The sequence below is a fragment of the Polyodon spathula genome, chromosome 25 (genome assembly GCF_017654505.1).
Source record: "Polyodon spathula isolate WHYD16114869_AA chromosome 25, ASM1765450v1, whole genome shotgun sequence".
NCBI classification, from domain to species: domain Eukaryota; kingdom Metazoa; phylum Chordata; class Actinopteri; order Acipenseriformes; family Polyodontidae; genus Polyodon; species Polyodon spathula.
Genome location: NC_054558.1, coordinates 251,759 through 265,251, shown reverse-complemented (window position 1 = coordinate 265,251; position 13,493 = coordinate 251,759). Strand labels below are relative to the sequence as shown.

Below are 13,493 nucleotides of genomic sequence, written 5' to 3'. Positions count from 1 at the left end.
CCTTCGTGTCGGAATCGGACCTGCAGCAAGGGGACGAGCTGGTTACAAACGCAGCCTCGGTTCTGTCGCAACATTCTCTTTTTTTTGTGTGCTTATGTTCCATTTCTTTGTCTTTATCACTCCAGTTTGGACCTAACGTTCAGATAAGGAGCAACAGCTTCCCGTTTACTTTATATTTATATATCTCTATCTGTGTAGATGGATCTAGATAGATAGATATACGCACCATGTTTTAAAATGCATTTTCCTTCCTTGAGGTAGGTTCTTATTTCTTTCTTTCTTTGAGCGTTTTGTTTTTGTAAAGTTAACTTGTCCTCTTACCCTGTTGCTACTATTCTTTTCTGACGTGCTTTGTAAAATCCAGATTCTTCAATAATAATATAAACAGCAATAAGGAATATTTTAGTGCGGAGGATTTTTTAAACTAACCGTGTTTGCGGTCTGTCGTCAGCGTGGAATGTTATTATTTTATAATGAAGTTCATACAACACCTATAAAACAGAACCTGAAATCGATTCCATCATTTCTATACGTCGCTGCTCCAAGTTCGTCCTTTTTAACTCTGCTTGGTTTTTCTTCATGAAATGTATAGATTTTTAAATACATTCGTTATGTCTATTCCTACTGAATAAATGCTATTTAGATTCATCTTCGTATCGATTTTTGCATTTTGCAAAACGACTTTGTATATACCATTAAGATTTATATTTTAATTCTGACCGTTTTAATTAAAATATTGACTTGATGCAGCATCCAAACATGTTTAAAATGTTTGCTGTTGAAGAATGCATTTTTAAAAGTACATTACATAGGCCGATTATTTTAAGGACACGTCGTGCGTTTCCACGCCGCGATGTATCTATGTTATAACATTTTTGTCTGCAACGTTAATGTACTTTTAGAAAAACATTTTACAGTCAATAAATGGAAATATTAATTCACCGCTTTAAATACTCAGAGTTTATTCGGACTCAACAGGTACCGGCTCTTGTAAATACCAGCACAGCATCACAATCTGCCGACAACACTTTGCCTTTCACTTTATTAAACACTACATTGCCACTAAAGTATCTATAAAATCGATACATGTTATTGCTGTTGAGTTTATTTTAGACTGCTTCTGCAGCATTGTTTCTCTTGGGCAAATCCTTGTAACATTTACATAAAAATAGAGACATAAATAAATAGATGCGCGTAAGCCCTGAACCTAACTGCATTGGTGCTTCTTTAAATTGACATTTTCAGGTTGCAGCGTTACTGACGGTATTCCTTATTGAAGGAGCCATTAATCAAAGGCAATCACAACCATTATTATGGGGTGTTTATTATGCGCATGCAAATTGGACTTTGTAATGTAGTATTAGTGTATTGTACTTGCCAGCCGAGTGTATCTGATGTTAACCCATACAAGACTCAAGAGTAGCATGAGCTGATAATGTGCAGCAACGTGTTTAAAACCTGGATGGCAAACCTTATATCCTAAATACATAAGAAATAAAACAAATATTTATATACAGACTGTAAGTTACTGCCACTTTTAAGAAAAATCAAGCCACATTTATTTTTTGGTGTTAATCAATTTTTGTATCAATTATAGATTATTTGAAACAATGACAAAACAAAAAAAGCTGCCAATACCAGTTCAATAAAACTACAGCCAGCTACCTAAAAGGCTTCTTTATTGTATATCAGTAAGAATTCGATTAGCGTCATTAGTAACTCCTTTTAATCTTCTTGTAGATGTTTTTTAACCTGAAGGCAAGCTGTTTCTGAAGGCAGTAGATTTCCCCTCCACGCCCTGACTTGGAGTCACGATGGCGGGAGGTGTCGCGGCGTGGCTACCCTTTGCCAGGGCAGCGGCCATTGGTTGGATGCCGGTGGCCAATTGCCCCATGCCCATGGCCCCTAGTGACAAAAACAAGCATCAGGAGGAGCTGATCATTCTGAACGTGAGCGGCCGTCGCTTTGAGACCTGGAGGACCACCCTGGATAGGTACCCGGACACTCTGCTGGGCAGCTCAGAGAAAGAGTTCTTTTACAACGAGGAAACCAAGGAGTACTTTTTCGACCGCGACCCTGACATCTTTCGAAGCGTCTTAAACTTTTACAGGACAGGCAAGCTGCACTACCCCAGATACGAGTGCATTTCAGCCTACGATGAAGAGCTCTCCTTCTTCGGCATCATTCCAGAGATCATCGGGGACTGCTGCTACGAAGAGTACAAGGACCGCAAGAGAGAGAACGCAGAGAGGCTAATGGACGACAATGAGAACGAGAACAAGGACAGCAACCTGCCCCATATGAACTTCCGCGAGACTATGTGGAGAGCTTTTGAGAACCCGCACACCAGTACCATGGCCTTAGTCTTCTACTATGTCACTGGGTTCTTCATCGCCATCTCGGTGATCACCAACGTGGTAGAGACAGTCCCCTGCAGTTATCAGATGAACCAGAAGGATTTACCCTGTGGCGAGCGGTACGGGGTGGCCTTCTTCTGCATGGACACGGCCTGCGTGCTGATCTTCACGGTGGAGTACCTCTTGAGACTCTTCGCAGCCCCCAGCCGATATCGCTTCATGCGCAGTGTAATGAGCATCATAGACGTGGTGGCCATTATGCCCTACTACATCGGCCTGGTCATGACTAACAACGAGGACGTCAGCGGAGCGTTTGTGACTCTGAGGGTCTTTCGAGTGTTCCGGATTTTCAAGTTCTCCCGTCACTCCCAGGGCCTGCGGATCCTTGGCTATACCTTGAAGAGCTGTGCCTCCGAACTGGGCTTTCTCCTTTTCTCACTCACCATGGCCATCATTATCTTTGCCACTGTGATGTTCTATGCTGAAAAAGGCTCCTCAGCCAGCAAGTTCACTAGCATCCCAGCATCCTTCTGGTACACCATCGTTACCATGACAACCTTGGGGTAAGCTTTCATCTTTCTGATATTTGCCACACTATCTTTATTAACAAGCATTGTTCTAAACTGACAAAGGTTTCCATCCCCCCTCTCAACCCTTCACAATTGCACAAGCTTCACCAGTGCAGAGGGGGGTGTCAGCTTCACCAGTGCAGAGGGGGGTGTCAGCTTCACCAGTGCAGAGGGGGGTGTCAGCTTTACCAGTGCAGAGGGGGGTGTCAGCTTCACCAGTGCAGAGGGGGTGTCATCACAACTAATTACACACAACTCTTATCAGCTCACTGTTCCCTAGGATAGTATTTTTGGTGCTGATCACAGTATTGATACAGGTCATTTCTGCCTGTAACTGAGCATCTCTTATTACTAGTTTTTCAATGTGTCTATAATGATAAGCTGGGAATCTCAAAGCACATTAATGAAACTGGTTATGATTTTAAAAGGACGGCAGTGATGTGGTCCTTCCTGTTGTGTAAGACATTGTTCTATTATAAAAACAGCTTATCTTGATTTTACACACAAATGTTCACCCTTGAAGCACATTTGACCTTTCCAAGCTAATAAATTTCAAGTGACCTTTTAAACCGTTCAGAACTGCTGCATGAAAGATCAAGGGTTAGATAAAGGGTAGTGTTAGATGGCAGTATTTGACGAGGAGTGAGTGACTCGCTTCACTGTAGCTGTCTATTGACCACGGAATCCATCTCATGCATTTAAACAGCTCTTGACATGTTCAGCACAGCTAGAAAGCAAACAATCCCAGATATGCTTTAGCATAGCTTCACTGGATCAAATGCAGAGTTCAATACCAAAGGCCTGGCACTGAAGGTTTTTAATCAGCATCTTGGGACGACCAGGCCAGCGCTGGCCAAAGGCAAGGACTTGAGATAGAGGGAGTGAGCAGACAGGATGAGCCGAGGGTGTGTACAGCTGTGCAGGTGCTAGGAATACCAATGTAATGTTGGCGTTTCTGTTTAGTATGTTAGAGGAGTAGATGTCCCCAGTAGTACACAATGTGAATCAGGTCTGATAACATGCTTGTCACTCTTATCAGGAGTAGCGTAGAATAAAAATCACTGATATATTGTTTTTATAGAGCAGATACTAAAAACTGTTGAGGTAAGGTTTGTGCTGCAGGTGATCCAGGACACAGTTGTGGATCAGTGGTCTTGTGTGGGGCTTCACCAAGGTTTGGGGGAGGAGCGGGTTCAGTTCATGGATATTGATTGCAGGCTTAAGCATGCAGTGGTTGCAAGTCAGACTCAGAGAGAAGACTGTAAGCTGGTAAGACAGGCAAATCCTTATTGTGGTGCTGTCTGCTTTTTAAGATTATAAATTACATTTGTAAAGGCAGGGCTCCTGAGTAAACAAAGGAGTAATATTGTCATGAAATATTTAGGAATGTCAAGGAAGCAGAAAACAGCATAGTGCTGAATTACAAGGACCAGGCCTTGTGCATATATTGCTGTTCTTGAACTTGAAGCCTTGAGATTTATTCATTGATTAAAACATGACAATAAAACATGACATAATCATTTTACCCGACAACAAAAAGAAAGGATATGTGGGGGGTGTTGATGAGTTTTGATCAGGTTTGCTGGGTTAAACAAAAAAAAATCCTGAACCAAATGTGGCTATATTATCTGTACTTGCTCATTTTGCAGTAACCATGTGTTGCTTTCTCTGTGATTGTCTATAAATCACATTCTCATTTCCACCACCAGGCACAATGCCCAGCACTACTTTAGATAAATCACCTGGTCAAAACTCAATGACGATTCTGATCGGTTGCTCATAGATCCATACAGATCACTAGTCATTGATGGAGCTGATTAGCTAAACATGAATGCGATTGATCTCTATTTAATTAAAAGCCCAGATGAGATGTGATTGTAGTATTGAAAGCAGCGCACAGGTATCGTGTTCCTGTCTAAAAGGTATCTCCTCTCATGACCAAGGTATTGAGGATAGCAGGTGCTGCGTTAATATGTTTTGTTTGGATCAGGTATCTGTTATTTTCACATTGAGAGAATGAATTGCAAAGTGGTGTTGGTGACTCAGTAGGCTGTACTGATACCTCAGAATTAGTGCTGAGACACACACTGCAATATTGTAGCACTGTTTAATAATGCATCCAGTGGAAAAGGACCATGTTGGTTTACCTGAAGCCAAAGATTTGAAAGCGCAATCCATCCCGTGCTGTCATTCTGAATTACTGGTCAATTAATAATACAGGGCATCATTTTTATAAAATATCACAGCTAACATTCAGTCAAGCACCCTTCCTCCGAGCTACATTCCTTTTAAAATGGATTCCTTAAAACCAGCTGATTATTTTTGTTTCCCTTCTGTTGTCTTTTATAAGAAGCACAAGTCATTTTTTACAAAGTGAATATTTAGTGTAAATTATAAAAAGTCGCTCTTCAAACCTTTGGAAATATCTTCAAATTAACTGAGAGACAGAGCTCTTCATCTGCATTTGAAATAATTAGACTTGTTTTTAATAGACAGTTATGCATTCAGATACAGCTCTGGTTAATTTTGAGTTTTGGGATTCTGAAATCGTAATTCATCTTTGTTATTATTCAAAGAATCGAACCAGTTGTCTGTCTTTGATTGTGTTCCCAGGCTGGCTTTGTGTAAGCTGCATCAGTAACCACGGTAACCCAGCCCTTGCCTGCTGGGGCCTATGCTGATGGTGTGTAATTTTATTGTGGTATCTTTCTGTTTCCACTGCTTTAACTTGCTCGGCACTGTAGTGATTCTGCGGTAGCAGGATGGGGCCCCTTTAGGAATGTTGGTGTGTTTCTGCTTCACACATTGCTTTGTACTGTGGTTAAGAGGCTAGCTTAGGTAATGCAAGATGATCAAACCTCAGCAAGACCTTGTAAGCACCACGGCTGCTGTTTAAAAACCTGTTCGATTTTAGTATTGAATTAAGGGCCAGGCTCTTTTAAATGCTTTGTAAAGATTATGGAACGCAACTGTTTCATAGACAGGTTTATTGTTTAGACTTCTTCATTTTATTTGAGGTGGTTGTAACTTAAAACAAGTAGAAGGAAGCAGACCAGTGTATAGACACCAGTTTATACAAAAAGATCATTTTATATGTTTTCATTTCAATAAACCTTCAGAGATTACAGCGTCAGGGGTGGGATTACCTCCGACATACTGAAGGTGGAATTAACTACTGTGAAACCATGTTGTAAAATGGAAATACAGTACATGTTTGTTAAAATCTTCTTTCAAAAGAGCCCGTTTGAGACCTAGGTAGTACATTGATGCACATGGTGTACAGAATGCATGGGATTGTTTGCTTGCTACAAACACATTCATGGGTTGGTGAAAAATTCATTAAGGTTGCCTAGCAGGGTATTTGCTTGTTAGTCAAGGGGTCAAGGGGTCAAGGGGTCATAGGTCATGCCCATGGCCACAAGAGGGCCATGAGATTATCTGCCTATTGGATACATTGAATAAGTGTCACAAACTGCAATTGCTTTGCATGACAAGCACTTTGTGAGGCCTGATGTCAAGAAAAGAAGCATTCTTGAAATTAAACATGGTCTGAAACTTTCACCCCTTCATTTCCAATTAAAATGATTGGAGCTGCATGGAAAAATAAAGCTAGTAACACTGAATACCATTAGAGAGATCAGAGCTGAAGAAATGAATTCCCCATGCAGAATGACATCCTGAGTGAGGATGTCAAACTCATTGGAAATGAAATGGCACTGAAAAATCTACAGGTCAAGTGAAATAATGGATGTTCTGAGATTCATACAGAAACACGCTTCTGCTCTGGCCAAATGTTTTGCAACACCTAGGAGTTTAGGATTGAGACATAATTAAAAAAAAAATGATGTGAACACAGTTTAGATCTTTTATTTAACATCATGTAATCAAAGAAACTACAAAATGATATCGCAAAAGTCTACCGGAAGACATAATAGTAATACAGTATTTCAAGGTAGATTTTGAAATGTCATATTTTACAATTTTTGTCAGTTTTTTGTTAAGTATATGGAAAACTACAAAGCAGTATGTAATTCAATATGTTAACATAACATTATTCAGCAGGTATTGTAAGACTTTTGGCCACAGCTGTATGTGCTTGCTGATCTATAACTCATTATGCCTGTCTCATCTAATCACATTGCATGGTTTATGAATGCAGTGTTATCCCCCCGTCTCTGCTCTTAGTGTGCGCGTGACATCTCTTCAGTTCTGGGGTGGGACAGATTTCTGTTCTTAGTTACATCTCTCCTGATGCAGTTCTGGGGTGGGACAGATTTCTGTTCTTAGTTACATCTCTCCTGATGCAGTTCTGTGTTCAGTTCTGGGGTGGGACAGATTTCTGTTCTTAGTTACATCTCTCCTGATGCAGTTCTGTTTTCAGTTCTGAACACATTTCTCCTCTCAGTAATGTCTCTGATTTCCCTTTTAAAAACCGCCCGTAAACACCAGAGTCCTGCTATACTCATATACCCAATCCTGACCTTTCAAACACCATTTATTCCCATTAAAGAGGGTGCTTATACCATAATCAACTATGAAGGGCGAATGTTATATAATTGTTGTAGCTGAAATAATACTCCCTGTTCATTATATAATGGTCCTGTTATTATTAGAATTAAACCATTGGGTTGGAGTAGACTCGCTCAATACTGCAAATGGATGTTTTGACAATATTGACTTTGTTGTTCTCCCTGTGGAATTGTGCATAATTTTATTTTATCTAGATAATGATGTCAGCAACATTTTATCTCAGCATTATGGTAATAAACCCAGTCTGGCTGGTTTAAGGATAATGCTTTTCAGAAGTAGACGAAGGGATTTAACGGTTTGCAGTTGAGTTCACATTTTATTGAAAGCGTAATACGTTTTCAAATTGTCTTTTGGAAAGTGTGCAAAAGCCAGTCTCCTATTTGAAACCATTCTGTTTTAAAAAATGCATTACTGCTAATCTAATAAAAAAATAAAATCTTTCGGAAATAAAAATAGAACCAAACAAATCACTCAGCTGTGTGCCTCTTTTTAACAGACGCCGCCAATAGCATCCTGATGCTGGATCATAAATGCCAAACTGGCAAGACAGAGAGACCAATAATACGAGTCTGTGTGCCTGGAAACCATCGCTTTCTAGGAAAGCATTGATATTTTCTAAGTAAATCAGAAGAAAAGTCATTTCTAACTCAGACAGGGATGCACATAAAAAGTGTGCGTAGTTAACAGCAGTGTGATGGTGTTTAGTGAATTATTGACACGTAAAGTGAGGGATTTAGCACTTCAAATAAACTTAACTGTGCAGCATTTTCTACAGCAGTCCAGGCTTAATAAACGGGAAGAAGGATGAAAGTGCCAAAATAGCTGTCTGCTTCCCGAACTCCCTTCCACACTATTAGCCATGCGCAGTCATTTCAGTGGCAGTGTTTGCTGGAGTGCTCAGTAAGCATGCTGTCAGCACTAACATCAGTGGCAGTGTTTGCTGGAGTGCTCAGTAAGCACGCTGTCAGCACTAACATCAGTGGCAGTGTTTGCTGGAGTGCTCAGTAAGCACGCTCTCAGCACTAACATCAGTGGCAGTGTTTGCTGGAGTTCTCAGTAAGCACGCTCTCAGCACTAACATCAGTGGCAGTGTTTGCTGGAGTGCTCAGTAAGCACGCTGTCAGCACTAACATCAGTGGCAGTGTTTGCTGGAGTTCTCAGTAAGCACGCTCTCAATTCTAACATCAGTGGCAGTGTTTGCTGGAGTGCTCAGTAAGCACGCTCTCAGCACTAACATCAGTGGCAGTGTTTGCTGGAGTTCTCAGTAAGCACGCTGTCAGCACTAACATCAGTGGCAGTGTTTGCTAGAGTTCTCAGTAAGCACGCTCTCAGCACTAACATCAGTGGCAGTGTTTGCTGGAGTGCTCAGTAAGCATGCTGTCAGCACTAACATCAGTGGCAGTGTTTGCTGGAGTGCTCAGTAAGCACGCTCTCAGCACTAACATCAGTGGCAGTGTTTGCTGGAGTTCTCAGTAAGCACGCTGTCAGCACTAACATCAGTGGTAGTGTTTGCTGGAGTTCTCAGTAAGCACGCTCTCAGCACTAGCATTATTTTCGGACTCAGTCCTGGTGACTTTTTAAAGCGCTGTTTGAAAGCAGCCCTGAAACATATCGCCCCCCCCTAACCACAGCAGTGTCCACTGAGCTGCCCCTCCTGTGGTATTCCTTACATTCCCTGGGGCAGAGCGTTGCAGGGGGGACAGGTTAGTGGTTACACTCTGGTGTAGCAGCTGTAGAGAGAAGGTATGTCTGAGAGCTCTACACTCAGCAGATCTATATATGAACCCAACTGGCAGGGGAATCGAATTATATAATGCAGTTTATAGAAATGACACTTTCACAACACAGTAATAAGCTTTACTCCAATCCCCTCCAAACACAAAGCATATGACATCCCCACAATCATTTTTCACTCTTTCAACAAGAAACCAAGCTCACCTCACCAGTTTATTGTTCTGATTAATAACGACCTTAGTGGCACTTAAAAGTAAGCCACCAGTTTTGTTTTTTGAACCGAGTTATGATTGTTTCAGAGCCGTGACTTAAAATAATGAAAAATGGGGATCTGTGGGACTGTTGCAATTATTGCGTAGCGCACAAAGCCACAATATGGAATCCTTGTTTGGTCTGAAATACTCAAATGATTCGTAGAGAAGCTCCTATCTGCCATTGACAGGATGTGGCACAGACGTGGAAGATTCGTATTTTACACAATTGACACAGAAAGGTAGGCTAGTGATGATGAATTGTTCGAGTTCATCCCAGATGTGCTCACCTGGCTTAAGGTGTGTAGGAGTTAATACAAGCCTGGAATGAATGCTTTGAAAAGATGACTCACAGTGGCGTTGCCCAAATCCAGGTTAAAACAAAACAATGAACACCGTGCAGGCTTCACAAAATGCATCGGCACTAATATTCAGCCAGAAGGTTTGAGACAGTACTCCTAATTGTATTCTTACTCCCAGGGAGCTCTTCTGAAATATTATTCTTCTCATTATTTATAACGCCACGTGATATATAATTACTATTTATAGGCTCCAGGCCCCTTTGCTACAGGCTGTTTTGAACTGGGTAATTTGAAAGCCATTTAGCACTATCTCCCTGCAGATCGATAACTCTTTGTCAGTCGTAAGCGCATACTGATTACGCTCAGCTCACAATGGTGTGGTTCTTCCTTGACTGTTTGTCAGATGCTAGGTAGACATCATCACAGGACATTGGGGTTGAAACATACCTGACACTGCTGGCCTTAATGAATCACGTTGAATTCTTTCGGGGCCCACTTATCACTATACAGACTCAGAAAACATGTCTTGCATTGACTAATGTTGCTCTCAGTAAATTCGCTAGCCAGACAGGGAATGTCCTTGAAGTTTATTTATGCTCTGGTAAATAACCCAGAGAGGAGATTTCAAAGCGGGTGTGAGGAAGACTCAAGATTTCTGTTCCGTGATCGTCGTTGTTATTTGCTTCATGCTGATATTGGACTCGGCTTTCACAAGATAAAATGAGACCGCAGTGTTGGGGACCAGCAAAGACCTCGCTGCAGTATATGAGCCTCCTGGCAGAGTGGATTTCCTATATAGGAACTGGGCTGCAGTTATTGAGATCACATTATTAAAGTATGTTTTAAGGACACATACTATAATAATTATGTTATTAATAGTTTTCTGAACTCTTCAGGAGTTTCGATAAGACTTTTTATTGACAAAAATGCTTCACACTGTTGGAGTTATTAATGTAATCTTTTAATACACACTGCGACTGCTGTTTTATTTAGAAAGTAAAAGCTTCAGTGCATGTTATTTATTACAAATCAAGTTTAACAATATCTAAACCCCAGCTAATAATGTCCACTTAAATATATAATAACATACACTGAAAATGACCGGGCAAATTCCCCACAGAGCAGTCAACCTTTATTTAAACAAACCTGTTAAATAAATGAGCATTTACATAATTAGATTTGCATTTGACATTATTACAGGCTATGCTTTCAGAAATTGCAGAGTAGAAATCATTGTTGAGAATCGCAGCTAATAACAATTTATGTTGTGTCCGTCAAATCTCAAACAATTTTCCCCCAAATTACATGATGAAAACACAAAGCTCTTTAGACAGCTCAGCTACCAGTTATCAGAGAAACTCATGTGATTCTGTATACGTTCAGTTTCCAGATTCCCAGCTATACATCAATGCAAAAGATTTCCCATTTGATTATACGGCGCTTGGCAAATAACCCTTATTATTTCAAGGGACAGTCAGCCATAGTTTCTCCGCTACTTGATATTCATAGACAGTGAAATAATGAAGACAACACATTATCTGCTTCAGCAGTAGACACAGTCCAGCTTTGAAATTCCAGGCAATAGCTCTGGCTTATAATCACTCCATTTTTGTTGCAAAATAGTAAATGAAACCACGGCGATTCTAATTTTCATGCAATTACAAGTCTCGGCAAGCATAGAAAGCATTTCTTTTTCTTGGAAAGCCTTTACCCACAGGACTGTCATAAAACTGACTCAGGCAGTCATTGCAGGTACAAAGGGCCTCGCAAAGATGTAGTCATTGTATATTAGATTGCATATTAGATAGATTGTGTGCAGGTCAAGACTGCAAAACTGCATACAGGTCTAGGAAACTGGTTTTCAACCTTTTCATCTCACGTACCAGTGTTTCCAGCAGGTGTACCAGTAACTATGTGCAATCTTAAACGGCTGTTGTGGAACAGAGACCCACCCCATTCTAACCGGTCTTCTCATTGAATCAGTGAATCTCAAGTACCAGTGCTGGTGCATGTAGCACAGGTTGAAAACTAGAACGCGCTAATAAGAACATCAAGTGCAGACATTCCACTCCATAGTTCTGCAGTGGCAGGGAATTATTAATAACTGCATGCACAGATGCATTTCTGTGATGGATTCCAGATATTAGGTTTGTTCCCAGTGTGGTAAAAAGGGCAGGAAATACCATCCCCCCACACACCCTGTCGTTCTGCAGTTGGTGGTGGCAATAGTGGTTTTCATTATAGTGATTTTTCTTAGTGGCAGTGTGGGCTTCATTATTATATTAATCAGTCCTCAATATTAGCTGGATATGAATGTGTAGCTCTTACTATGCGCTACCCCATGTGTCTAAGAACTGTGTTATCCTTGATTACCGAATCTGTAAAAAACAATTGCATTGGGGATTTGAAGCATCATCAGATCAATTCAATTATGTCAGCTCACAAAAATAAAGCAAAGAAGCTCTATATCAATCTTGATATGTATTGCTGTTGACAGTTCATATCAATCACAGCAGAGCATTGCAAGCAAGTGTTAATCTCACATATTCCACCTGTAAGTACTGGGAATTTCCAAGGCACAAGGCTGGTCCTTTTTATTCCGCTGGTGGAGACGTTGAGGATTATTGATAAACCATCTGCCATGTTTCGGATTAAGGGAGAGGAAAGAAAGCTGCAGCAAAACTCCAGATGTTCCCGAACTGTGGTCTGGGAGTAAATCTCAGGCAGTCACTGGAAATCCATTTTCCCATTCTCACACACCCAAATGAATAACCCGCTACACGGAGCACAGCATCTCAACAAGCAAACAAACTATGACTCCTAACATTTCTATGATAACTTTTAATCATTTAACAGGTTCAGATGAATCACTCAGAGAAACAATGTATCTGCGACTCATTGGTGAACTTTGTACTAGGTTTAAGTGATGTGAACTCTTTTACCCTGCAGGCCTGTAGAGGAATGATAACTGCACTCGGCAGCACTGCACTAATCTAGTATACTAATTTCGTTATTTCTGTGAAGTTACTCAGAGCTGAACAAGTTATTTTGTTTAAAGTTCATATGGTCGATATAACTCCCCATACACACCTACAGATAGGATGACTTGACAGGCAGACAGAAGAGTCCGAGCAACAAAAACTAAAGCACCAATGGACTCATTGTACAACGTATATCCAAGTCAGGTGATCCAGTCTTTAATCTCAATGGGATATGCAGGTTTCTTTTTTACCAGGCTATAAAAGCACAGAATACAACAAGGTTACCAAAGGGGCTGATGGGAATAAAGGTGCTGTTCATTTTTAGCTGTCCCACATTAGGACACTGGCTGCTGATTCCATCCCCATTGCCATTGTGCCTTTGCACATTCTATAGCTGCTCACCTGCTAATTCTGAATTGAACGGGCTCCATGCTGGCTTATATAAAGACACTTCAACATGTGTTACATTTTCATTAGAGTTTTTTTACTGAAGGGCATTTGCCATGGTGATTGAGGGGTTCTATTTATAATTGAAACTCCCCCATCAAGGCACTGGTCTCCATGCTGTTTGTCAAATAGATGGATAGTCCTGATGAGTAATTTGGAATGATCATTTCAGCAGTTGATTAATGAGAGGAAGAACAATTTGAATGTTTTCCCCGTCGTTTATGGCCAGTGTTTTTTGTGTTTTTAATGCTGGTTCTGCTCAGGTGATACATCTTTGGTGCAGCATGTTGTTGTGGAAAATGTGAGATTAAAGACATTAACT

At 40.7% G+C, this 13,493-nt stretch overlaps 1 protein-coding gene across 2 annotated transcripts in view; it reads left to right on the top strand.

Moving 5' to 3' along the window:
• The first annotated feature begins 9 nt into the window (after positions 1-9).
• The window catches only part of LOC121300357 (potassium voltage-gated channel subfamily D member 3-like), a 56,274-nt gene continuing 42,790 nt past the window's right edge, over positions 10-13,493 (top strand). The window contains exons 1-2 of one of the 2 annotated variants that reach the window (XM_041228921.1): positions 10-257; positions 1,741-2,920. In XM_041228921.1, the coding sequence (XP_041084855.1) occupies positions 1,815-2,920 (1,106 nt within the window). In that variant the 5' untranslated portion in view covers positions 10-257; positions 1,741-1,814. The remainder of the gene's footprint in view (positions 258-1,740; positions 2,921-13,493) is intronic. The other variant, XM_041228922.1, reaches the window with a different exon arrangement.